General features: G+C 41.4%; 3 protein-coding genes across 5 annotated transcripts in view; 1 reads left to right on the top strand and 2 right to left on the bottom strand.

Moving 5' to 3' along the window:
- Positions 1-36: 36 nt before the first annotated feature.
- On the top strand, positions 37-5473 carry ybx1 (Y box binding protein 1). The gene is given in 10 exon segments (XM_084367474.1): positions 37-59; positions 160-354; positions 356-492; positions 2384-2447; positions 2725-2758; positions 2851-2940; positions 3076-3417; positions 3791-3876; positions 4214-4500; positions 5126-5473. Coding segments are annotated over 9 exon segments (1197 nt in total). The 5' UTR covers positions 37-51; the 3' UTR covers positions 4455-4500; positions 5126-5473.
- Positions 5472-19663, bottom strand: arhgef16 (Rho guanine nucleotide exchange factor (GEF) 16). Of its 2 annotated transcripts, none has more exons than XM_084367472.1 (15): positions 19516-19663; positions 18128-18748; positions 17716-17767; positions 16203-16366; positions 15732-15788; positions 13767-13927; positions 11576-11728; positions 11359-11488; positions 10922-10996; positions 10702-10794; positions 10421-10572; positions 9248-9430; positions 8313-8383; positions 6575-6676; positions 5472-6488 (listed from the first exon to the last, which is right to left on the bottom strand). In XM_084367472.1, the coding sequence occupies exons 2-15, from the start codon at positions 18692-18694 to the stop codon at positions 6349-6351; spliced, it is 2100 nt and encodes a 699-aa protein (XP_084223598.1). In that variant the 5' UTR covers positions 18695-18748; positions 19516-19663; the 3' UTR covers positions 5472-6348. The 2 variants fall into 2 exon arrangements, with proteins under 2 accessions (XP_084223598.1, XP_084223599.1); XM_084367473.1 differs by lacking the exon at positions 19516-19663 and adding an exon at positions 18910-18949.
- Positions 19664-21078: 1415 nt separating this feature from the next.
- espn (espin) overlaps positions 21079-27921 on the bottom strand; it is a 41820-nt gene continuing 34977 nt past the window's right edge. For both annotated transcript variants that reach the window (XM_084367470.1, XM_084367471.1), the window contains exons 12-14: positions 24878-24956; positions 24149-24170; positions 21079-23244 (exon numbers count right to left, since the gene is read on the bottom strand). In XM_084367470.1, the coding sequence (XP_084223596.1) occupies positions 23097-23244; positions 24149-24170; positions 24878-24956 (249 nt within the window). In that variant the 3' untranslated portion in view covers positions 21079-23096. The remainder of the gene's footprint in view (positions 23245-24148; positions 24171-24877; positions 24957-27921) is intronic.

The following is a 27921-nucleotide window of genomic DNA, read 5'->3' as shown; positions in this document are numbered from 1 at the left end:
CGGTTATCTGTCTCACTTGTCTGGCTTTGACATCACTACGGGGCGGTGAGAATGGACAGGTACATTATCCTTTAGCCAATCATTTCTAGCAAACTCCTCCATCAAACAAAATAGACAATTTTCTCAGCCAATAGACGCGCGTTTTGCTTTTCGTTACAGAATCCAGCCAATTGGAGGACTAGCTGGGCGGGACCACGACCAGGAACATTCCCCGGCACAGTTTCTCATTCTGCCCAGTTCGATCGGCAACGGGAGCGGAAAGAGGAAAGCTGAGAGCCCGAAGGCAGTAGCCCCCACCACCGCCGGCCCAGGTTACCATCTAGCACCGGGAAACATAGCAGAGAGCCACCGCCGGCAGAAGCCATTACCAACCAGTAGTAACCATGAGCAGCGAGGCCGAGACACAACAACAGCCGCCGCAGCCTGCTGCCGATGAGGAGAGCCCATCCAGCCCGGCAGCCGCAGCTTCCGCGGCGGATAAGAAGGTCATCGGTAAGACTACTGGAAATGAGCTAGTTGGCTAATATAGCTAACGTGGTGTGGGACCCCGTACAGGCGATGCGCAAAAGCGACGGTTGCTAACCGTAACGAGCCGATCGACGGCTAAACTGTCCGTTGAGTTACAGCGCTCATAATCTGGTATTAACGCGCAGATCATATTTTAATGTAGCAGGTGACTAATTATTAGTATTAATTTAGCTAACAGTAGCCATCTCCTTCCTGCCCACTGAGTATAACGTGTAGGATTTCCGTAATTGAAGAAGTGTTTAAAATATGGTATTAAGGATAACTCACAAAGGTGAAATAATCTCATGTCAACTAACGAAAAACGTTATTCTTGGCGTTATCTAGTAATACAAATTTAAAACTGAAGATAGATCGTCTTTATCGTTTCTTATCTAACGCTTCCACCACTGGGTAATTTGCTTTATATCAGTTGTAAACTGTTCACCGTTTCTCCGAATTGTATTAATTTTGTGAGAATACACGAATATTATTAATAAATCCATTAATATTATCCGGTTAATCTCTCCTGTTCATCGGCCTCCCAACGTCCAACAGCCGATACAGTATGCCATGTTGCCGGCTGGCCGTCACATGCGCGGCCGTTGAAGTTGGTTCGGGAGCCGTCTCTCCACCAACCTCGGTGCCACCTTTTGATACAATTGTATGAAGACGGACATCATCAGCTGAAATCGAAACGTTACGACGTGAACACTAGCTATAATATTCCTACAGCGATCCCACATCACTGCGGAACACGAAGTTATTTTACATTGCCCACTTAGCCGGGTACGACAACTGTCGTCGAAAGCGAGCAGCCTTTAGCTGCTCGTCGTCCCTTTGTTCAAATCACAGAGGCTGGATCCTTGTCAGGAGTTTTTCCCTCGAAAATGGTCAAAACGCATACACAAACTCGTGTTAGCTAAACGTTCATATTAGTGCTGGTCTCTAAATACCCTAGATTACAGCTGTCGACGGTTGTCGAATTTTGTTCGACTTTTAGGGCTAGCATTACGGCCTAGCTGCTTAGCTGGGGGGCTAGGTCATTGGCTAGCCAAGCTACGTTAGCCGAGCCAGCTAACGAATGCTATTTACATGGCTGAAGGGGCCACTCAAAATGTCCGCCGAATGATTCCACGGTGTTCTTTCGCCGTGTAGTTGTTTGCGCGTTGAAAACTACGATAATTACGGAAATAGTTCTGTTTGGTCTTGTTTAGCGTTTAGTCACGATATGTAATTTCATGTACAACGGCAGTTTCCGCTTGCTGGCTTTAATCCAACCACATGGTTGAGACCCAGTTAGCTACTATGCTAACACGCCAAATGAATATGCTGCTTGCTAACGTACCCGGGCGCGACTATACCACGTGTGAACACTGAAGTGCTGAGCAGTGCGGCTTAAAATGGGGCAGTGGGTCCGTGGTAGTTGAACTTTGAAACGTTGTCAGCCACCACTGCGTACTATTTCGACAGTGCACCCATCACTGATATGCCGTACTAAAGCACCTCTGATAATGATAATATATGTATATAGTCGGGAATCTTACGCTCTGCGTCTCCCAGTGTCTCCTTTACTGGCTCATAAAGCTCGTGGTTTATGCCTCAACAAGTGCAGCTGACGCAGGGCACCCCTAAGCACCAGGATCTATAAAAAGAGTAACAGTTGGTAGTTAAATATAACATACCACATTATCTGTGACCGTGGTTGTTTTTTCATCATCTGTGGTTGAGTGATTACTTTACTATATTGTGAAACGGGGAGATGCTGGTTGGAAGCTTTTCACTCATACTCTACACCACTTTTTCATGACAGTGTAACACTGGAAAAGAAATGACTATCTTAAACTTGATTAATTGCTTTTGTTTCGTCTCCTTGCAGCAACAAAAGTCCTGGGTACAGTCAAATGGTTCAACGTCAGGAATGGATATGGTTTCATCAATAGGTAAGTGGACCCTACCCCCATCCCTGCGTCTTAAAGACCCTGATATCATCAGTGTGTGTGAAGGAACAGTCCCAATCCTATTATGGCTTCTATTTGCTTACAAAGCTGAGCAGACGATTTGTCTGCTGGTCGTCATGCTGTCGCTCCATTCAGTACTTAATTAATCCTCACACTTGCTGGTTTAGTTTCAATCTGTCCACAGCTACATTGTTGCATTCGATGGCTCAGCAAGATACTGGTGACAAGTAACTGAAAGTGATTTTCTTCTTTTGTTTAGGAATGACACAAAAGAGGACGTTTTTGTACACCAGGTAAGTTGTTGGTAGTAGTATTCACTGGTTTATTTATCTTTTTCATATGATTGTGAACATAAAATCTCATCTGAACTATTTGTGGTTTTTAGACAGCCATCAAAAAGAACAACCCGAGAAAATACCTTCGCAGTGTTGGAGATGGGGAAACTGTGGAGTTTGATGTAGTTGAGGGAGAGAAGGTAAGATCAGTGTTTGTTAGTAAATCAGTACAAAGTTCAGATTTCTGTCCACCAAAAATTATACACCCTGTTAATTTGTTTCCTTGATAGTTAAACAGGTTATTAAATTTCTTTTGAAAATGTCAACGTGCACAGGGGGCAGAGGCGGCAAATGTCACTGGCCCAGGAGGCGTTGCAGTCCAGGGAAGTAAGTACGCCGCTGACAGGAACCGCTACAGGCGCTATCCCCGGAGAAGGGGCCCTCCCCGTGGTGGAGAATATCCAGATAACTACCAGAGTGACGGAGAGGGTGAGCCAGGCAGCGGCAGTCGTGACAAAGGCAGCCGAGATGGGGGAGAGAGCGCCCCCGAAGGAGAGCAGCAAACGCAGCGCAGGCCTGCTTACCCTGGAAGACGGCGTTACCCGCCATACTTTGTACGTAGACGCTACGGCCGCCGGCCCCCGTACACCAACGCACCACGCGGAGAGATGACTGAGGTACGCCGTCACAGGGCTTCTATCCTGAAGCAGGCACCCAGCAGTCCCATGACAAAGTCGGGACCCTAGATATGTTGATGTCATACACAACTACAAATCCTCTCCTTACTTACACTCACGTGGTTTTAAAGAATAAATCTTGGTGTATCGGGGGTCTTGCCGATATCTTGCAAATTGACTCAAAATGGCCCCTAATGTTGGAGCTACCCAATGTTGCACTTTAATCAGCCTCAACAGTAAACGGCAAGCTGGCCAGAATCATTACAACTGAGGACTGTGCACCACATTAAAAAAAAGTTCTAAAGTTTGTTTGCCTGTATGGTGGGCATGGAAAAAACTGTTTGCCAGCTGTTGATGATCTGTTTGCCTCCAGGGAGGTGAGGGTGACGAGAACCAGGGAGGTCCAGACCAGGGCAACAGACCAGCGAGGCAGAACTACTACAGAGGCTTCCGACCAAGGTTCAGACCAAGGTTTGCATGTTGGCTTCCTTGATGCAGGGCTGCAACAATGGGAGAGTGAAGCACTGTGTTGTCTGACTGTTGACAGTCCAGAGTCCACCAACTGAAACTCACCTCTTTAGAATTAATTTAAATAAATGAATGGCACCTGTTTGGTCCAGAGAAGCTCTCCTTTTATTGCAGCCTCACCTCAAATTGCAGCTATGCATCCTAAAAAAGCGCCTTTAAAACCGCATCTGATCTCAGCGGCTGATGTATTCATTTGCATGAAATCACCACTTCTAAGTTAGTGGTACTTCATGCTCACAGCCCCTTGCCTTATGTTTGGTCACTCCAGGGGTCCACCCCGTCCCAGACCGGTGCGGGACGGTGAGGAGGACAAAGAGAATCAGGGCGGCGAAGGTGGTCCGAACCAACAGCCGCGCCAAAGGCGTTCCCGCCGTAACTTCAACTATCGCCGCAGACGCCCACAGACTGGTGGCAAACCCGGCCAGGAAACCAAGGAGGCCAAGACAGGAGGTGACCCATCTGCAGAGAAAACGTCCGCTCCCGAGGCCCAGCAGGGTGGGGCTGAGTAGGAATGAACCTGCCCACCGGCACCTACCATCTTTTACCATCGTCCGGGTGAGTTTGTAACCTCATGACAGCTGATCTGTGTCCTCCTTGATCCTTTTCAACAACTTAAAGGTCCAGTGTGTAAGATTTAGAGGTATCTAGTGGAAGAGGACCTGCTCACTCTGTAGATATAAAAGGCTCATTCTAAGGTAAAGAAAACTATTCTCAGATTCAGGTGATTAAACCATTATGAAATCAATGATTTTATTCCCTTTCTGCCAGTAGAACCTTTCTAGATCCCTACACTGTGGACCTTTTAATCTGCATGACTATATCTTTATTCAGACAGAGTTGATAGTAGTTACTAGGAGACTGCATCAAATTTTAATGGCTGTCTAGATAATTTTGTTTTGTAAGGCTGTCTAGCTTGTGATGTGCACTCTTTAGGCTCGGTAGTAGATGATTCAAAGCATGAGGTCATGCAGTGGATTTGATAAAGCAAACTGTCTGGCACCATAGAGCCCTCTCGCCATTGTCTCTTTTCCATATGAGCAGCAGCTTAGGGCTTTGGATTCTTTTTCTGCTATCTGGTGATGATGCACATTTTCAGGCAACTCATGGTGCTGCATGTCACATGACTGAATGCAGCATACAGATGAACAGTTGACTAATTTGCCAATTTCTTTTCTTACAGTTTTTTTGTCAACAAGAAGAAGAAACATCAACAAGATCTGAGCAATAAAGATTTGACTTGACGATCGTCACAAGCTTGCACCATGCATTTGACCAGATTACCACCGATTGCCTGCAGAATCTATGCAGACCTGTTTTTTTTCCATTATTTTTATGTGACAGCTACAAAAAGTTTTGGGGAAACAGCAAATGTTTTTCTAAATCTGTCCTAAGTTTTTACACCAAATGGTTTTTAAAGAAAAAAATGGAATTTGATATCTGGTCAGTTTGACATTTTTAAATAACTTTTTATGTATTTAAACATTTTAACAAAATGCAAGCTAAAATAAAAGTCCAGAAACCAGGAGAACTGTCTCAAGTGTTGGCTTTTATTTTTCAAGTACTGTATATGGCCCCTGAACAGTGACACAAACCATGGAACTTTACATTGTGTAAGTTGGAGTATTCATTTCATATATACATTTAGACAAATTGAATCTTGTATGATGCAGTCAAGTGTTAATCAACCAAATTCATCAATGGCACAGTACATCACAAACTGCATTTAAAGTAGCAAGTTCTACCAAAACTTAGATAATTCTGTGGTCACTATAACACAAGGATAACAAAGAACCTACACAGCATGACACCAAGACTGATGCAAGCAATATGTAGGTAATATACTTAAAAGTTTTTTCATGCAGCTTCTCTTCTATAATGTATGTAGACAATATAATTGAGTTTTGAAGCTCCTAGAGTTTAAATTAAATCCTAGGCTGCATGCAAGGTCCATTTGCTTTAGCAAGAAGGTTTAAATTTACATTCACAGCAACAAGGAAACTGGGGTTTTGCTGTACAAGTGAAGTAAATTTCCACTGTTTGCAATTTAATTCTGCTATTGCAAATGTCCATTCATTACTGGCTGCACCTAAAAGGATGACAAAACACCTTAACATACAATATCTCTGCAACAAATACATCTTAAGATTCTTTCACGTTTTTAAAAATGGTTTGGACAGTGACAGCTGGGGCACCAAGATGGCATTTATGGCCCATTTCTGAGGCTTTTCATATCCTGGTTAACGTCTGTCAGTGTGGTGCTAATGCACTTCAGGACCACTTACAATTTTCCTGTGCCTGGTATCATTCATCAGCAATGCAGTCTCAACACAAACTGAACAATTTGAGCATGACCAATCTACTGGAAGATGTTCCTGTTATCTTGTCCACCATGAGTATAGCCACTCAAACGTTAGTCTCCTTGCGCAGGCGCTTCATGCGCTGCACGTTGTTCTCCATGGCTGTTGGGTTGGTGATCTCTGTGGCACAGCTGGCAGGAAACCAGCCTTTTTCTCCATCTCTCATTCTCTCACCAAAGCACCAGGCTAAGAAGAGAGACATTTGATGTTACCTCTTAACTACTCTAGTATGCGTTTGTGAATTAAGCTCGCACTCACACACAGGGCCTTACCTTCCTCTGTCTGCAAAACGATGACAAGCTCCGCCTGCTGCAGCCCCAACTCATCTAGCTCCTTTGGCATGTAGGCTTTGGTGGCCTCATACTGTGGTTGACCTGAAACACATTCCCACCATAAACATAAAACCACAGTTTTTAAGGCAGGTATAGTATTTTTGATGCTTGTGTTTTAGACCACTTTGTGTGCCGTTCATCTTGTTCACCTGCTGTGACGACTTAAGAAGTCTGTTGTCTGTACTTGAAAAAAGTTCTGTGCTATGCTGCAGAATATCAATGGCACATTGCTTCCTGGAAAGTATCATTCCTCTGAAGGGCACACCCTTTCACAACATCAAAGAACAAACAGATACACTCCTAGAAGAATGCCCATGTGAGAGCTGCGCCCTGTGATGGTTCCGTTTTAAATGTATCATTAATAAAAGGGTATAAAAAACCCCACAAATTTTACTAAATCAAAGTGTGTTTATAGGTGTTGGGAAGAACTACTGGATATGTGAAAAAGTAGTATTAAGACTTGGTGGCTCCAGAAGAAGCTGCGTGTATTTACCTTTAATGATGTCACTTGGTTTTTGTGTGGTTGTGGGTAATGTAGGCACCAGGTTTTATTCCACACCATATCTCTGGTTCTGCTGTAACTGTTTTAAACCGTCCATGAGTCCAATAGTGTTACAGGAGTTCAGTGCTAGACCTGTGGACTGCCTTTCATTACCCAAAATGCAACTTAGGCACTGAGTGACATCACTGAAGTAAATTTATTAGATACCATGCAGCTTTCTTTGGAGCCAAAAATACTTTATACTACTTTTCATAATGCAACTGTACTTCCCAAGACCTGTAAACACTTTAGTTCACACTGCACTTAGCCCCAGGTTGAGGGAGCGGTTGTCCCTGGGCTAACTAAGCTTTCACAGTGGCACATTCCAAAGCGAGCAAACCTCAACTTTAGCCTCAGGCTTGCTGGCCCTGCTGCAGAGCAGGGTTAGCCCTGAGTCTGTGGGGTGATTTCCTGAAAATCAAAACAGGCGAAAAGGTGGCAATGTGACACAGGGCTAAACTAAACAGTAATCACAAAACATTTTAGAATGTAAACATTAGTCACCTGTCAGAACAACAGTCAACCTAGGGCTTGTAGTAGTGCAGTCTAAATTGTATAGCCCTGGGCTTAGATTAACCCTGGGGTAAACATCTGTGTAGAAAATGGGCCAAGTTATACCTGGGCTAAGACGATGCAGTGTGTAAAGCCCACTAATGTGTAAAATTGGTACAATTACCCTTTAATTAACATTTTGTTTCATTATCCAAAATACTACAGTCACTATGGCCAATTACAAAGGAATCTCGATGACTGCCCCACATCCGCCTTGTTTTCAAATTTGTACTGCATATCCGAGGCACGTGTCAGGGTTCACAAAAATCAAGAAAATGTTGGTAAATAGTTTTAAAATCTGGAAAAGAAAGGAGAACCTATACTGCCCTCATGTATTTAAATAAGATTCAGCATTTTAAATAGTCGCAGGCTAATTTGAAATGGAAAATGACAGCGAACCATCTGTTCTGTGCACACCACACTGCCTTCCATGACAAATGAGCCAGTGACACATGAAAAGGTAAGAGAACACATTTGTCATTAGCTGCCACTTTTAAAGATTACATGTCTGGTCTGGTACCAAGAGTTGACTCAAAGTGTATTTCAAAGAACGACTCCCTTGGTAAATAAAGCATGCTGACTTACCAGCTGTAGGAGTGGAGACACCTGTCTGCTTGTGCTCTGAAAGAGCGACTATCCAACGCGCCCGGTCCACCCTTGGAAACAGAAACAGAACAACTACATTACAATGGACTCCCAACCCAGTGTATCCTGTTGGGAAGACTGTTTATTTTGTGAAGTACTAAATGCATGGCAGCATTTCAGGCTGTCATTAACACTTCTTTCAGTAGAGGGAGCCAAAACATCAGATTTGGTTTCCAGCATGGAAGCATTTTGATGCAGTTAAAACACATTGGCCATTTACTACTTTATTTTTTCTATTTAAACTATTGCTTTTTATCACTATTTGCGTCAGTAATGTCAGCAGTTAAATTGTAATGAACTGAAGTCATGTTCTACAGATGCCTGTCTGAACTTCTGGCTTAAATAAAGTGAGAAAAAAACAGAAACAAAAAATCATTCACATTACAAGCAAAGGAAATGCAATGTGTTTTTAGTTAGCAGAGCTTTACTAGCATTGCTATCCTTCAACAAAAACATGTTGAATTAACCAGATATTGAGATATTGTGCACTTTTCGGTCAGTGAATCAGTTTATAATATTGCAGGGAGGAACAGTAGACAGAAATCAGCTACACAGCTGATTACACTACTATAGAAAAACCTTACAGGTCATACAAGTGATTATAATTCTGAATGAATCACACTGATCAAGTTCTTCTCAAAGCCAGATTAAACACTGCCATTAGTATTTAGTGGAGGCAAGACAGTAGTTGTGTTAATGTTTGAACGAGAATGAGAGAAACAATTTAGATGTCCCTCCCTCCAGATGCAATTGTACCTAATGTCACCTTGTGATACTTTAAACTAGTCCTCTCACATATCATTTCCCACTTGAGGGACTATAGCTGTGCTTATTATGTACAGCTGATGGCTGATGGGAGCTGAGAGCAGCAGTACCTGGACTCAGCCGCCAGAGAGATCTGCTCCGCTCTGCCCTCACTGTTCCTGCTCATCAGCAGCCTGAAGGAGAGATAGTGACTGTTCTTGGCAGGCGGAGACGTCCGGGCTTCTGGATCCTCCGCGACCTCCACCTCCACATTCTCCAGAGTGGCGTAGTCCATCACCACAAAGCTCTCCTCACTGAAAAAATGAACAGTTTTTACTCGTATGTCCATATGCTGGATATTTTTTAATCACACAAATTGTGTCCACTGATCGTAAATAATGTGAATTTAGACGGCCATTTCTAAATGTTATAGTGTAGCCAAACCCAGGTACAATTTGACCGTATATATACTATTACCGCACGCACACACGCACACACACACACACACACACACACACACACACACACACACACACACACACACACACACACACACACACACACACACACACACACACACACACACACACACACACACACACACACACACAGAAACCACATTCCTTGCCTATCTGTTAATAGCATTTCCAAGATATTATCACCTGAAGACTGGGTGACCATGTCGACTTTACATTCCTGAAAATGACTCCAGTGTTGTGGACAACTCGTTCCTCTGAGCTGACATTGTTTGGTTTCTCCCTAATTCAAAACAGAAAGCTGTAGCCTGTCGAGCTGACATGCTGAATGCAAGATTGAAGAATTTCAAGTATGCACGCACCACATCCATACTACTCTCCTTTCTCTGTCCCCTTCCTCTCTGTTTCTCATGTCCCCTGCCTGCCAGCAGCTGGACCTACTCAGTGTCCACAGGAGTTACCAGCAAAAGCCCCAAAAGTTAATGAAATGCTTCAAAAACTGTTTTTTTTAGTAAGTGGTTAACTAGATTCATTTACAATCTGAGTGATTTGTGATGCATTATGACCTATGGTTAAAAACATTAGCTTCCTTCTCTGGTTTCTTTGTGTCTAATGTAAGATAACTCTACAACAGGATATTACAGGAGGCTGAATGTAGCTCCAGTGATCCTATTAGATCAAATCTTAATAACTGTGATTATACTGACATACTGGAGAAAATCTGCTCATGAATGAGCAAGAACATCTGTCAGTTAAGTCTTCCACTTGATGTTTTCTACAAAATATTATTTAGACTCAAAATTAACTCTGTGTTACAGTCGGACTGACCTCTTCTTCTTGGTGACGATCAGTACGTCATTGAAGAGAAACAGGTAGTAGCTCCTGTGGCTGAAAGCCCTCCAGATGCTGAGCTCTTCACTGCAGACAGCCAGCTCACCGCGCTTCCTCAGCCACCGCGATGATGACACCAAAGGAAATGGCTGCCAGGACAAAAAAGTTATTAGTGCAGGTTAGCAAACTGGGTTAAGATGTTCATCGTGTACTGAAGCTGCATCATTACTAAATGAGGGCAATCAGTCCAAAGTTCCATGATGTTCCCTGAAGGTTACCTTGATTTTACCAAAGTCCATCTGTTTCTGGATGGTGTACATCTGCTCTGTCCTCTCCATCCGCCTAGCTCCATCATTGCAGCTAGTGACCAACTGTTGAAATAATAATCACAATTCCTGAATGCTAATCATGACCTTAAAAACTTCATCAACTTCATAGTCCACTCTCATATGTGTATTTCAAGAGGGCTTTGCAGGCATTCAGCTGGGCTGCTCTCACCTTGCTGATGGCGTGCAGCGCCCAAACAGCAGCAAAGTACTCCGCTGTCTTGTCTGGAGTTTTCTGGCAGATTGTCTGTGTGAACAGAATACAGTATGAAACTTTCAGAGTACCAGTTATTTACTTATGCAGGTAAAACAAACTTGTGCACTGCTGTATATGTCATGAAGCCAAATCTGACTAAGAACTCATTGTTAACTCTAGTGTGCATGCACATACATGTAAAGCTTAAGTTGTATGTATATATATTATATTTTTTTCATTTCACACCAAAAAATGTGTCTCTATAATGTGTTAAAAGTGGAAATATGATTTTTCAGTTTCTATGGGTTTCCAATAAACTAAAAACAACGTTTAATGCAGGGTTAGACTTCCAACGAGCTACTGTGAATAGGTTTAATTTCTTGTGTCAGTGAGAGAGTGAAGGTTAAACTGACATCGAGCAGCAGTGGCAGTCTGGTGACTCGCTGCATGGGAAGGATGAGGAAAGATATCATGGGCAGGCCTCCGCATTCACTGCTCCCATCAATTTGCTTCAGAGTTTCTTTAAAAGCAGTGTTGCTGGTCCTAACAGACAGAAAGAAAGAACAAGAAGTTCAGCTCATCCTGTTGTGTTACTGCAGAAACTTTTGACATTTCCCTGCTGCTACTCACAGTAGCTTCTGCAGCGTCCTCTGCTGGAAGGTCTCGTTGGAGCAGTACACGATGTACGGCTCAAAGTGGTGGGCGGCGTGGTTCTGAACAATATCGCTAATGTCCCGGATCACTGGGTTGTCAGAGTGACGCCGTTCAAGGTCCTCAAAAAACCTGAAAATGGAGAGAGAGGGATGTGAGTGACGACGAAGGGTCTGTGTCTTTCCCTTCCCACGGATGGATTACCTGAGCAGAATACACACTGCAGTGTGGTCTGGCTGGACTGAATAATAACTTCTAGGTTTTAAGGACATAATATGTAACACATCCACATTTAAATGTCTAAAATAACTAGACCTTTGTTGTATATATTTTGATGAGTTGTGTACTGTGGCCCCAAATGTTTCCAACAATGTTCAAACCCAGAGAAATCCACAAGTTTATGCAAGCATCATTTGGACGCCTGTCACTACAACTTCCACGGAAACATCAGATGAAAGTGTGATGAAAAGTGAGCGAATGCCCATGAACATTTCTGCTTGAGTCACGTTAGATAGATTTTCATTGGCAATTTTTAAAAAAAATGACAACTCCCACGCTACTTCAAGTCCTCAATTGAACTAAGTCTTATGCTTTCATTGATTGAGACTTACATTCTGTGAGTTTACACGACAGGGTATTGGTATATGATAACACTTACATCATCGTCTTAATGTCAGTAACATTCTGAGATAGGTTCGACAATCTAGTGTAAACTAGAAACTTCATGTAACGGTAAACTAACACTCTGCACTTATGAGGTTCTATCTGACTTTGTAAAAGCCAAGTTGGTCAAATATACATAATGTATTAGAGCCTATTTACATGATGGTGTCACTTAACTTAAGTAATGTTTGTTGTAATGTTAAAGCAGCTACAAGGAACTTTCATTTTGTGTTGATTCAAGCGGCCCCTGAAGACAAAGGTGGTACGAGCACTGTCGCCTCCTGTCATACAGATCTTGATCTGGCTAGCGTACATTTGTTTTAAAAGAAAGTGGAAGAAAGATGCAACACATTTTTAATATTCCTTTTCTTTTTTAAACACAGCTGTTTGCAGGATGCATAGCAATGAGGTCATTTATCTGTTTGTGGCTATGTAAGGTTAGTAACTGTAATGTAACAATGGTGAAAGAAAGGAAACTTTGTTCTAGTTTTTTTTATGTTCTACCTAGATGAGTTGGGATCCGAGCAGGTGACAGTCATCAAACAACATCAACTATATAGAAGTAGCCAGTAACTGCTGATGGTTCTATTTGTTCTTATATAGGTCATATAGGGGCATCAGTATTAGATTGAGATGGTTTCATAACCAGTTGAAAGTTCCTTGTAGTACATAAGATTTGTAACTGTTATATCACTGAAAGATCATTTCTAAGTCTGTAATTTGAAAACAGAAGGTGTCCAGGAAACTTCAGAACAATCCTGACAGCACACAGACTGGGGATCCTTTTGGCCAAAGCTTTGTAAAGCCATTATTAGCATTATCAACACTATAAATGACTTTCAGCCCCACCTTTGCTCAGTGCCTTTTTAACAAAAAGGAGTAAAATGAAACTTGAAAGAAAGAGCCCAACCCAGGAGGCAACTACAGGACACACAAACACACACAGATAATGTAAGTCAGATTTGTAGTACAGCAGCACCAGAAACACCTTCTATGCAGATCCTGTTTTACCTGGCACACTTCTTTTCTTGCTGCTGAAACTGTTTTTATACTCATTCAAAATAATGAAACCAGTCATCAAAGAACAGAGTAACACAAGCTGCCATCCAGCACATTATCATCTGAAAGCCCAGGAATACCATTCAGAGCATACAGGCAGCTAAACCAGTTTTGCTAGCGTGTTTTAACATGTCGACGGAGCCTACAGGATACTAAAGACATGCTAAGGGCAAATACTCCATCTGAAACTTTAAATCAACCCATTTCACTACTGACACCACATCTCAGTGGTAACACAACACAAACTGTACAACACACAGTACAGTATTAACTGCAAAGAACAGACAATACTGTATGCAGATCAGTCCATTGCACTGCTTCACACACTGATAACATCATCAGATCCTTTTAAACAGGGTGGTGAACCTCCCCCACAACTACTTTTCCATCACCCTCACACACATACACACAAACCAGTAAGACGAAGTAAGAAGAGTGCTGTACCCACCGTTTGCTGACTTGCTGGATGACAGAAATGTTGGAGAAGAGGTGATGGTGCTCAGTGGCCGTCATCGTCTTCCTCAGTGCTTCATTGTTCTTGAAATGACGCACAAGAATGCCCAGGCTGTGCAGGTACGAATGCTCTGATGTGATGATCTCAAAAATGGCCTGTCAAAAGACCACAAACACAAGTAAGTGTGCATGTGACGGAGCGATTCACATTTGGAACATGCACTCAAAGGGAAAAACCCACCCTGTGATGCTCTTACTGTTAGATCTCTTTGAATGTTTTTAATGTACTTTCTCCTGTGTAATTAGGTCATTTCCTATATTCTTACATTTCCCAGAATCCTTTTAACATCCAGAGGAATGGCCTGTGTTCTGCATTAAGCTGTGCATTTTATACACAGATGAACAAAGTCAAGCAGGAATGAAGTTCTTCAAAAGCGAGAGAGTGCAGCAGACACAAAATTAAAAACATATGCTGTGGCTGCAATGCATTCTGGTCTATTGAGGCTGCTGTTGGTGGGGAATTCTGCGTCTTTGCTCTCCTCTATGACAAACCTCTCTCTACATCATCACATATTCTTTACATGCAGTTGGGCAACAGTTTATTATCCAGAGAAATCACAAACACCTACTACTGTAGCAGACAAACAACCAGTGTTCAAACTAGTTTTCTGCCGTTTGCGGTCAGGATCTTAGGTGAGATATCAGGTCGTGATGACACACCTTCCACACACCGACTTCCTGTGCAGGTGAAATGGCTCAGAAAGGGCCAAAGGGCATTAGCTGAGCTAAACCATGAGCACTACTTCCTGAAAATCTCAGTGCAACACTAATGCTCTGACATGTCATCAAAGAATAATTAATGATTGTCTGCCTGGTGGACCTGGTAAAGCTCCGGCCGGTCTGAGCTCATGTGGGGCAGCTTCTTTCACTGCAGTATTCTTAGTTCATCTAAGTTGGCCCCAATCTTCAGCAAAATGCTTGGAGCACTAAAATGAAACCCATAAGTTGACTGGAGGTACAAAAGAGCGAGACAAGCACCTGCTCGGGATGGACAGAGAGTGATCACACTGGCAGGGTGTGGCTTTATTCAGGGACTGCAGTGCACACAGGGTGGACCTTTGGTATTGACATAACATCTGTTGTCGGGCTGCTAGTGAAGACACAATACAAAAGGGAACATACACCCTCAGATAGTGTTGCGCTGTGAAGATCTGTCAGTGATGTGCAACTGCTTTCCACGATTAATTTGTAATGAAATGTAAATGTGGTTTTGTTGATATATCCACATTTCCTCAATCTGTTTCTACTTCGTCTTTTGACAAACTTCTGAGAATGATATCAAACTTGTGTGCATATGTGGGATGAAAATCAATGACTCAGTCGATTTTAAAGAGGCCATTAATCTCTACGATGATGTCATCAGCGTTATCTTGGCTTTGGCTTGAGTCTTAATTGTTTTTAACAGAAAGCCTGGAGGTATGGGGTTTGAAACTAGGCTTGTTTTGGGGGCTTGACCCATAGTAGGCACTACAAGTCAGCATACCTGTCCTTGATTTTGACTTTTTTTTAGTCTGTCACAATTTTATGGAGGTACAACACTAAATCTTGAGTACATCTATAATAAATACTTTTTATGATTACAGCTCCCGTTGTTTTATTATTCCACTAACAGTCTGTATTGTAATTACATGCTATGGTTGTTTTTCTCTATGCAACTATGATATGGACAGAAACATTGCTGCACTTGTTTTAATCACAAAACAGAAAATACCTTTTGGGTTTGCTGAAAAGCGCAGGTTTCTTAAACTAAACATTTGCAACAGAGCTTATGGTAGCATCCCAATCTGTTGTCTGTACATAAATAAATAAATAAATAAATAAATAAATAAATTAAGTAAATGAGAATCCCTTCTAGTCATCTCTGTAGGCGTAACACACCAGCAGACACACACACACTTACCTCTTGTCTCTTTCTCTCCTGAGGCGTGATCACCTTTAGGATACCTGTGTCCTTCACCTTTGTAAGAGATACAAAGAAAAACTAATGTTACACTCCACATTCTGCTGTATATCTGAAATAGATCTTTTTTTTTTGTTTGTTTGAAAATGGTACATGAAAATGTCTCCAGTCTGTTTGACTGGCTCGGTGGTTGTTCTGACATTTAGAGTAAACTTAGCCAGCATTTCTACGCAGGGTCATGGAGTGTGGGAGTTTACGCGGCAACAAAAACAAGTAAGACTGTAAGCTTTTATATTTCACCCTTTAAAGAACATTCAAAAATCAGCTGAAGTTTAAGAGCAACAAGGAAAGATATTTGAATCAGAAGACATTTTTTGGTTACACATTGGTAGTCAGTGTTCTTTATTTAAGGACTAAAATGAATTAATGAACGTGATTCTGTTTCCCTTAATGCTGACATGTCAGGTTTACCTGCGGCAGCTGGCTCCAGGTGAGCTGTGCAGGTCGGTAGCTCTTCACTACGATGCCCTGGTCTTCCACGGGAGGCTCCACCACCACAAAGTCATCCAGCAGCTCGTCCTGGTTGGTGGAGTGCAGCCCTCGCTCTCGGATCTCTTGGTAGAGGCGCGGTGTGGCTGAGGATCGCATCAACAAACATTGCTCAAGTTTTAATTCAGAGCTTCAGTCTGCTGTGGTTTTGAAATGTAGAACATTTTTCGTGACAACAAAAGCAGCAAACACACACACACGTTCCTAAAATGCCAAGTGTAACACAGACACAGGGTGAATAGAGGTGCTGCAATGGACAGTATGAGAAATGTTTTTGAGCATTAAAGTGTGTAAACATTTTCTAGTAGACAAACAAAATAAAAGTATGAATCTGAAAATGAGCAAAATATGTGACCTTTAAAGAGTGAACTGAAATATTTCTTATGCATGAAGGATTCTGTTCCTATTCACCCATAAATCTGTCAGCTGTATTGAAATGAGGTAATTGTAGGTATTCTGTTAACTGTAACAAATAAAAGGCTGAAGCAGAGTCGGAATCTGTCAACTTGATAACGTGCCACTTTGAGAATTAAACCGTAGGAGGTGAGAATGTGTTTGGAATAAAAACTGACAGTGAGTCAGATTTAAATGCTGGTTTCTAACTAGAGAGTTTCATCACTAGGAATCATACAGAGACCATTAAGTAAAGGAAAGGTCACAGGCAGGGTGGCAGCGCGGTTATAATACCATGTGTTACTGAAAAAAGGCTAGGCTTTTGTGACCAAAATATTATGTCCTTAAGGGTCACTGTAATACATAATAGTAATTGTTACCATTGCATAACACTGCATGCTTTGAAATGTGCTATTTTCTGAGACCGTTTTTATACTGTGAAAATCTCTAACCGTTGTTTCCCTAGTCACACAGACCTGATTCTCACAGTGTTAAATGTGTAGGTGTAATCTGATTATGATATTAAAAAAGAAAATTAACGTTTTTCTAAGATGATCGCTCTCAGATCTTTGAGAATACATCAAAATGACAAAACTGTCAGTGTTAAGTTCAGTTCCAAAATTAATTTTAACGCCTTTTTTCAGTTTTTGAACAGCTGCAGCAGTGAGATAAATCAGCTCTTCAAGTGGACAAACAACTCATCAATCAAACCGTCCACATTATCATAACTGGAGAATTACTTTTGAAAAACACTCAAGGCTAGATAAGTGGCAGGGTCTGGAGGTACAGGATATCAAAAGTTTAAAATTCAGGACTCATAATCTGACACTCAGCATGCTGGGAGTGTTCAGGGTGAATCATTTCCTGTTCGGTCCTCTCCTGTTGCCTCAAGGGATCTTTTCTACGCAATGACATGGACATTGTTGCATCCACATGTCAAGTCCAGTCTTCCATTAATTGAACGTCATAGTTATTTCCCATCTATTTGTAGTCCGTTGGCAAATTTAGAGAAGTGGACAGAGTGACACATTTGTGAACATACCATCTTTGAAGGACCCACGATGGTTCTGGTTCCTCTTTCTGCCCAGGGTTCGCTAGAGGGGAGACAGCAGTGCAGCCTGAGTTCAACACTGTGGATAGCCTTAATAATACTAACACTGTCATGTATCTCCTGGGACTGCTGTTTTCTATCAATCTTTAAATGTAGAATTTTAAAGAATAGTCTGGTAAAACCCCTATGAGGACTTCCTCAACACTTTGACTAGTCTGGACGATAGGAAACACATGTGGAAAAATGCCATCATCCCTGTGACTAAAGGAGAATGCTGTTGGCCAACCTGGCTTTGACCTATGAAGCTATTAACTGCAACCTTAGCTTACTGCAACTACAAATTCCATTCAATTAACTATGAGCTTACAGTAATTGGACTCTGACCCCAAACCCCTCAGCCTACCTTGCGTCCAGGGCTTCGAGCTGGACTTGGACTGGGTGCTCTATCCTCTCTGACAGGTTTCAACGTGGCTCCAGCTGCTTGTCCCTTTGACATGGCTTCAATGTCCAGGCTGGTCACAGCCGCTCTGTATGACTTGTTCCTGCGGTTCCTCCTTAAAGCAAAGCCGTCTCCATCACTGTCATAATCCTCCCAGGACACATCCGGCCCCTGGGTTGAGTGACGGATTCGATTCCCACTGATGGAGTGCTCCAGTCCCACTGGGAAGGTCACCACGGTGGTGTGGTGGCGGTGCCTAGACCGACTGGCCACAGCTAAACTCTTGGGGATGAGCTGGTGGGTGCCGGTCTTCAGCGCTGCAGGACTCTCAGTGCTCAGACGCACCCGCTGAGGTACCGCCATCCTGTCTACTTCATCCTCCTGGGGGGTTTCACATTGGGGAGCTGGGGAGCTTTGTGACTGGCAGCATTCATCGCCTGGCTCAGATATATGGAGTTCGGTGGAGAAGCAGCTCTCCAGAATGAGAGGGGCCTGGTCGCCCATGCCGCTGTCTGACTGGCTGTGGGACATGGCGTCCTCAGCCCAATCCACTGAGATCTTCAACACCTACAACATCGGAGGAGTCTGAGGAAGAAGGAAAGAAATGACAGCCTTTACATGCAAAACCAGACTACAGGAATGAAACATGTATAAAGCAGCACCCTAAATGGACATATGGTAAACACAGCAGGGGTAATACGAGTGTCTCTTGTCTGGAAGACCCTCGAATACTTCTGGTGACCTACAGTGGGGCTCCCAGATCTCTTCCCATCAAAGAGGGGAGCCTCACTCGTGATCCAATCCCCCTCTCATACACTCGGTCAGTCGGACAGAGCAGTCAGTTGTGTCAAACTTATACACAGGGACTCAACCCGTGACTCACCGCTCACTCCTACACTGCACTTGCCTACACACACACACACACACACACACACACACAAAAGAAATCTGCTCGAGCAAATCTCTGCACCACAGAAACTACAAGAAGACAAATCCACACTTCTTTTCTCCTGATAATTACTCCTAACCTGCCTTGTGCAAAAAGTAATATGTCAAGTGCACACACACACACACACACACGTTATTATGCAGGCCTAACTCTTACAAACATACCACTGTGACATTCATCACAGACAGTGAGACATTAGGGCTAACAGCAGGTTTGGACTGTAATTACACCTACAGCAAAATAAACAATTAGCTTGTTTTTTTCCCTGTGTTCAGTCGCTGCCTGAAAGACGGATTAGGGTGGGAGCAAAAATGTCTGCCTCACATTCCCATGGTTCACAACAGCGGGGTGACACGCAGTTCACCAAACACGGACACTGTGAGCACTCCAGCAGCCGTCTTACCTGTGTGAGGTGACCTGACAAACAGCAGCCTTCTTATTAACTGTTACCACAGGTCGGTGTGTCGGTCGGTCGGCTGGAGTCTCTGGAGAGCCGCTGTCCGGTGCGCTGAGAGGTGCAGCAGCTGTACTCCTCCGCTCCACTCTGTCACACACTTCTCCTCACTCACTTCCTCCTCCTCTGCTCGCGGGCGCCCATTAAGCTGCCTACGTCACTACAGGTGAGTGTCAATCAATCGTCGAAAAAGTGGCAATTTGGATTAAAACAGGCAAAGGCTTGCAGCTACGGAGCAAACTTTGACAGCGAAGCGGTTTCACGTTTCTGTGTTTTTTTCTGAGACGCTGGACTAGTTAACAGTCCGGCTCGGCCACATCAAACACAGCCAGCTTTCAGTCAGATACATTTAAAACACGAGGTACAGTTTCAGTTTCACCTCTGCAAATTGTTAGTATAATCTTGCAAACACAGGGAAATAAAAATTTCCTCATTCGTTTGATTTTCTGACGATTTTCAACTAGTTATATTTCTTTCTTTCTGATAGGTATTTTTTTAAGATTCCTCCCAATCGTCCCACCTGATTGGCAACAAATAGCTCTGTGGCGCCCTCTGTTGACCAACAACAGACACAACAGCCTCCTTGCTGATGTATTAACACTGCACGTAGAGAATAAGAAGAGATATTGTGCCAGAGAATGCTCAGAAATACAGTAACATCACAATAAAATACAAAGAAGATATTAGACCAATAATAAAAGTAATAGAATAACAATACAAAATTAAATAAGTTAACTACAATAAAATACGAAATATATAATATACCATGATACTAAGAAGTAATAAAAGTTAATATTGCACATGATTTTCAAAAATATTGCACCTGATATTTTAGTAGTAGTAGGTAGTAAAATACAGTGCATGCAGTGCCAACGCCCACATAGGAAGGTCACAATTTTCAGAGATGGTTGGTTTTAGTTTGACATATTTATAAGGAATCTTTGAAAGTGGCAACCAGCAGATAAATGTTAAAAAATGTCCCAAATGTTAAGTTTCTGACACTTAGTATGTTCCCGATATTGTTATTTAAAACCAGGTTTGCACAAATTACTTGTCAGTCTCTCAAAGCTTAAAAATCACTCCAATGCGAAAGCACGAACGGAGGCCGCAGATATCCATATCTTACGTCTAGGTGCAATGGTTGAGGTATCTCAGTGACAAGCATCTCATGAGGTAAGAAGTATGATTTATTTTTCTTTTATTGGGTATTTATTAGTAATAATAGTGCTATTATTTATTTATTTCCTTTCACGCCCTTGTTTTCTCTTGCTTGTGTTTTGTATTATTAAGTATTTTTTGGGAATAATTTGCACTGTTCTTATAATTAAAAATTCTAAAGTATTACAGAAAAAGTAATCAACATCAACAAAAACTGAACATTATAAGCTTCAGGTGGCTTTAATTATTTGATCATTAATTAATAATGCTAACGGGTTACATTTATTGTACATGTGTTCCTGTGGGAGGCAACACAAGCAGACTCTGAACATTGTTTGGTGATTAAAGATTTATTGTCTTCATTTTTAACAGTCTGAAAATACAATTATACATGAATTAGCCATCATTCTATTCAAGCAAGGCTGAGACATGTAATATAATGCAATATGGAAACAATTGAAATAGGGTCACTATATACAGAGTTGAAATATATATATAGAAAATCAAATGGCAATGACGTTTACATCATTTTCAATTTCAACATCATATGGCATCCGATGACAGTGAATTAGAATATTTCCAAAATAATTCCCCAACCAGGACCGATACCCTACATTTGTAAAGATGTACATCCAGCATAAATGTAGTAAACAGAGAATATTTATCATGTGGGAATTCGTATGTGTCAAAAAGATGGATGTGAGGTTTAGTTACTCTTGAATGTCAGAGGACATTAACGCTCTGCTAACATTTCCGATGCGTCTCCTCAGTTCTACCCAAAAATTCAACATAGATTTCCCACATTTCCATATTTAGCCCCAAACTGATAAAACCATGCTTGAATCCTAGTACTGCTTCAAAACCTGGGACTGGATGATATCGTTTAGATCAGAGAAATTATGAATAAAATAAGCTGTATAATAATCAGCCTGCCATTTGTGTCAGTTCTGTGGCTTAAATATGATCGTCCTGAACGTCTACAGTGATTTATACAGTAGATTACAGAAGTCTTGTTCATCTTATTTATAATCTGATGTTTGAGCCAGAGACAGCTGGACTCTTCACACTAGTGGCTGTGGATTACAAACACATAGCTTTATCTAAAGAACAGTACATAGAGCTCTCTGCATTCTGTAAGAAGATCAGCTCATCAAATTTTTATCCTCCAGGTAAGTGGGACAAAGGCCGGAACAGGACACAGGACAAACTGATGACTTTTCTCTACTTTTGCAATATTCAGTGTGCCGATGAGATGTCTGGTGCGAGATGCTGCTCTGCTCATGTGCATGTTTTCTTTTTTAAACCGGCCATATTCAAATAGAAACCTAGCAGGATGTGAATGTTTTCCTTTTGTATTTCACTGAAAATCCTGGGTCCTCTGGGGTCAAATGTGCTTAATAATACATCACAACATTACACATGCACACAACATTTCACATTCATGATCACCACAGCGTAACATTTAGGTCACATATAGAAAAATTCAATTGGAACATTGCAGCTTCCGTCCAGCGATAATTAATAAAATTCAATTTGCACAGCTAGATAATCTTTACATTATTTAAAATAGGATATATACCGATATCAATATTCCAAATCCACAGAGAAATGACAACAAGCTTATCTAAAGAAACAGATTAGTTTGAGCAGTGTTAGGATTACGACTCTGGCAGTAAAATGAATCCATTTAGAAAGTGCTTCTATGAGCTTGATACAAAAATCTCGTGACTAAGTATACAACATGATAAAGATGTGATATCGTCTACATACAGAATGCATTAGCTGCTTCAGGATTTAATAAGCCTTTGTTGAGTATGTCCATGCCATCGCTAGATGACACAACTGTTACGGAGCTACTTTTCCATTCATTACATAATGGTGTCTGTGGCTAATAAAGGGGAAATATACATGTGATGACAGGCTTTTCCCCATTACCTCCATCTATCACATGTCTTTGTTTGAGTAAATCGTCTATGTGAAATAGCTTCTATTGATTTACAGGAAAATGAGGATTTGCGGCAAATATACAGATACTACAGATAATCTTAATTTAGTCAAGGACACATGCATTTATAGCAGATGTCTTAAGCGAGGAAAATCAGTGCATGTCACAGCTATCGTTAGCACTAAAAGACAAAGAGTTTGTGTCCATGAGACTTTCATTGGAGGTGTTTCACTGCTGTGTTTCACCCAAGTTGAGCCTCAAAGCTGGAGTGGACAGCAGCAACCACAGCATGGTCCTGGAGAGGGGACACGCTCTTCCCCACTGTCCAGTGTACAGTGCAGGGAGGAGGATCAGGGAGGGAGAGGTGCTCAGTGAAGGCCTTGGGGTGGGGAGTGCTGAGGGACAAAGGAGGGGGAGTGGGCCAAGTTCACTGTTTGGCTATGTCCCCTTTCTTCAAGATGATCTGTCGCTGCCAGGGAGCCAGCTTGGTCTCGTCGTAGCCCAGGGTCCGTAGTCGCTCCTGCTCCGTCTTCTCCTCTATCTCCTTGGCCTGTTTGGCCTGCTGTTCAGCTTTTCTGGATGCATCCATGAAGAAGGTGGACAAAGGACAAAGTTAGAAATGTACAGGAAGCTTTAAGAAGGTTTTCTTTTAAAGCAATCATCAAATCTCACAATAAAGTAGTTTATATGATATAAAATAACATACACAAACACAAACACAAACACATATAGTTGCAATTTAAATGGTTAGTAATCCAACTAGTACTTAGTTGGATTCTCAAATGTGTCTCGTTTTATAAATTCTGTCTTTTCCCTATTATTACGTCTCATCTCATCTCATCTCATCTCATCTCACCTCATGGCCAAAACTGTCTGGACACTAACATTCATTCACCGTTGGTGTTATTATTTTCCTGTAACAGCCTCTACTGTTTTGGGGTAGGTAGTTTAACCATATGAGAAATTTACAGTGTAAATGACTCTTTGATGGAACTGCTAACAACTCAGATAACAAAAACTTAACTAATCTTAATCTGTAATAATAATAATACTCAAATATGTTTTATTTTTCTCCTGTCCAGTCCCCGGCAGCCTCACTGGATCTCTACAAGTAGGCTAATGTTAGCTAGAAGACATAAAGATTGCATTGGCTGTCCGAATGTTTCAGAAACAGGGCAATGTTAGTTGAAATGTTAGTTTCCCTTTGTATCAGTAAATATTAGATACATAGATATTAGTGTTATACTACAACAGTCATGGGCAGGTTTGACTTGTTACTATAGATTAATAGACAGCTGTCAAAACATTGGGCTATGATTTGTTGCAGTCGTTTTGCCCTACATGGGCTTTATTGCCATGGGACATAATAGGACAGTTTGCGGCCACTAGATGGAAACCTTGACAACAGATTGAATTGAAACAGACTTTTTTTCTGTAATGTTAAGATCACTTTATGAAATAAATAATCTGTTGTCTTACCTCTTTTGTTCCCTGTCACATCAGGAGGACATAAGCAAAAGAAGAAAAAGTGTAAATATCTCTAACAGCAACAACAAGTTTATAAAATAGTAAGAGAATGTCACATAATCAACATTACGTGGAGATGACTGTAGTTACAAATATATTGTTATATTTATTGCGATGTAAAAATTAAAAAGCATCTTTCAGAAAGATCAAGAAAATGTTTACTGCAGCACCATGAAGATTTGTGAAGACTGTAGCACTGAATTTCAAATCTATTCTAAACATAAAAAATAAGAAGTTAGACATCTCCAACATTCTCACCTGTGCATCTCATAATTAAGCCATCTTGAGTTATCTAATACTGTAAACCAAACCCACATGTGTCAGTCAAAGCAACAGTTTTGATTCGCCCTTGTACAAGAACAGAAGAGTTCAAAATGTCATTAGGAACATGGTTACATCCTCAGCCAAATGGAAAATGGTCATTTTTAATGAAAACCTTTGATTTACAAAATATCGCAAGTTACTGCTTGAGTTACACTGAATTCCAGTGGGCAAGAGACGTTACACTGTACATCTTTGACCATACCGTGCTGTGAGAAGTGGTTCCAGATACACTGGTATCAGAAGTAAGACTTTGTGCTCAACAGTGATTAAGTTTTGTAAAGCGGGAGTTCTTTGAGTCAACATATATGAAGAGGCACACTAACATTATGCAAAAAAAACCCAGCTTCGTTACTCACCTATCTTCGTCCATTTTCTTCTTCATCATGTCTCTCCTCCAGGCTGGCATCGATGCCAGGCGTGCAGCCTCCTCTTCAGCCTGTGAAGGGACAGAGGGGTCAGGGGAGAGACAAAGATGGGGGCCAATACCAGTCAGTAAAGGATTTTAACAGCAGCCCTACTATCCTGCGGTGACCTTATCACCTGGTAAAGAGATCCTACATGATCAATACCCTGTAAGGTGTCGGGCTCAATCATCATCAATCCTATTAATGTAGGAGGGCCATCTATACATTTTTATGGGAGAACATTCAAACCCTTCATGCTGTCAGTCAGCGCTGAGCTATAAAGCTGAAAAAGATTAGTTATCCAAATAACTAACCTGCTTACTGGAGGTAACTCAAGTTTCTGGGTGGTTAGAATACTTTTAAAAAACATTTTGGTCGTGTCAAGGGCTTTAAAAACGTCAATCACAATCAATCAAAGGTGGTACTGATGCATCTCATGCCTGCAGTCTCACATAAAGCCTCTCTACATGCTGTTATGAAACAGTAGTCCAAACCAATATACACATTCTCAAATGTCAAGAGACTAAACACTGCATATAGCCAAGTGTTGAAACTGATTTATGTACTTACAACAGCAAACAGAGCTCACAATACTAGTCTTTAAAATAAAATACATAAAGCTTTTTAAATGGAAAGGACTTGGTTTTACAGGACGTTCTCTCAGACAGTGCACACAAACAGTAACTGGATCCTTTTCTCTCTTTCAGGCTGTAATCGGAGGTGGAGCAGGGGGAGAAAAAGAGGGCAGCCATCTTGGATTTCTCATCTTCGCCTGACAAGATACATTACCTGTTTGCATACCTCTAACTAAAGCTTTTCACTTGCCCTGGCAAACATGAATCCAGGTAAGATTATCTGCACAGTGAATTTTTAATGATTCCCCTGGGAATTACAGGGCAAGAAAAAAAATATCCAAACAAAAATTAGGTTATAGATTTGCTATGGAAAGAGAGCTGAGTCTGGTGACTAATTCACATGGTCGAATGTGAATTGTATTAACATAAGTCACAGATTTACTTGTCTGGTACCCCTAAAATCGGTCACGCCTGCCATGGACATGACATCCATGACATCTTTAAGTTCATCCTTGTGGGGAAAAGTGTTTATTTAGCTCTGTCATATCCCTCACATATGGCTTGTTAGCATTATATACAGTCAAACTAATGTACCATGTTACCAAAATATATGTACCGTGTTAGCAGTACCCATTTCTAATGCTTGGTAACTGACAACAAAGTTTATTTTTCACTTTTCAGGTGACTGAAGTAGAAATCTCTCCCTGGCATTGTAAAATAAACGTATTTTGGAAGTAACTTGATTACAAAAGGTTTTATACTGTGTTGTGTATTTTAGACTTTGGAGCATTTAATCAGCGTGTTACCCTGTTCAATACCAGCCATATAATATAAAACAAAACAAAACAAAACAAAACATTTACACACAAATTAGATTATATGGTATTAATGTGATGATGTAGGGACGACTCAAACAACAGCAGCTTCACAGCAGATCCACCTCAAGGCCAAAGTAGTCTTTAATTAGTGCATCTTTACAAACAAGCATTAACATTAACCAATGATACAATTTAAATAATCCTCCATCCACTCAACTGTCTTTGAGAGGTCAGTGGAGGGAGCCTAAATGCACCAGCTGTCTATCTGAACTGACTTTTTATTACTGAAGGAAAAACTGCTGTAGAAAAAATCAAGAGCCTATTGCTTTAAAATTTGTGGCCAATAAACAACTAACAGTACAACTAAAAAGTAATGGCAACAAAGCTAATCAGTTCAAATTGCTTCAGAGTCGCTGGGCCAGTTTCTGAAAAGATAAACGACAATCCAATTGTTTGAATTAAAGTTTTGCTGCCCAATCTATACTGGACGGGACTCAAAAGGGAATTAGTTTTGGGTCAGGTTCATGTCATCCGTTGCGCCAACGGATTACATCCATGTGAGCCAGAGAGTGTTGCCAATACCTGGCATTAGCCTGGCAAGCATCCATTACAATCAATAATAAACACAATGCACATGTATAACAGGCAGGTTTCTCAAAATTCCCAATGATTCAGCCAAAACTGATACGACCTGTGATTGTGATTGACACCATTCTGTATTATGACAAAGTTCTGAATTATGTCTATCAGCCAAGATCATCTGGTAAATGTTAGTAAAAGCTAAGATGACCGCTGTATCTACTGACATTTAAGGCAGATGCTTTATTATTATGATACATAAATCAGGAGCTGGTTGTTGGTGGCAATATGTGTAGTGTTACTGCCACTGAACATGTTAACAGAATAGCTTACTGGCAATTCTAACTTGTGTGCATGTGGGTCAAAGTGGGTCATGAACTCAAACCCGTAGCGTGAGTCAGTTTGAGGCTGAAAGATGCTGATACAGGCTCGACTGGGGTGTCTATTTTATGCCTGAGCTGATCAATACAAATGTTTAAAACTTGACAGATTAAAAATGGTCTCAAATGCTGGTTTTAAAAACATTTCCACACACTCATTACTGTGCTATTTCCATTCACCAAATCTTAATTACTGTACATAATTAAAAATCTATATATATGCCTTTAAGTTTACCAGCTGACTGCCCTCCCCTTTTGGGCTGTGAGTTGATCAAGATTCACTGTAACCTCCTTATGGCTCCTGTAAGCCACGGATAGCATGACAGCGGGTGGTGCTAAGAGGGTTATTTGAAGGTAATCTTGATGCTGCAGAGGAGACGTAGAGAATAGTGTGGTTCTTTACTGCTACAAGCGTCGCAGCAAAGGATTACACACTCAAGAGCTTGGTGTTTTACACTTTCACACTGGCTTTTTCATGGTATGTGCTCTATATCAGTGTGATCATGTAATATATGATAATTCTGCCTGATCTCTATTCAGATAAACCCAACAATTACAGTTCTATGAATTTGGAAAGAACTACTAAAATCATATAATCACAAAAATGTCAACAAACTTTATTTGTAACAGCAATGTAGAAACCAA

Source organism: Pagrus pagrus, assembly GCF_965226575.1.
Source record: "Pagrus pagrus genome assembly, chromosome: 11".
Classification (NCBI taxonomy): domain Eukaryota; kingdom Metazoa; phylum Chordata; class Actinopteri; order Spariformes; family Sparidae; genus Pagrus; species Pagrus pagrus.
Note: the sequence above shows the minus strand (reverse complement) of the source record. Positions and strands in the feature narration are given on the sequence as shown.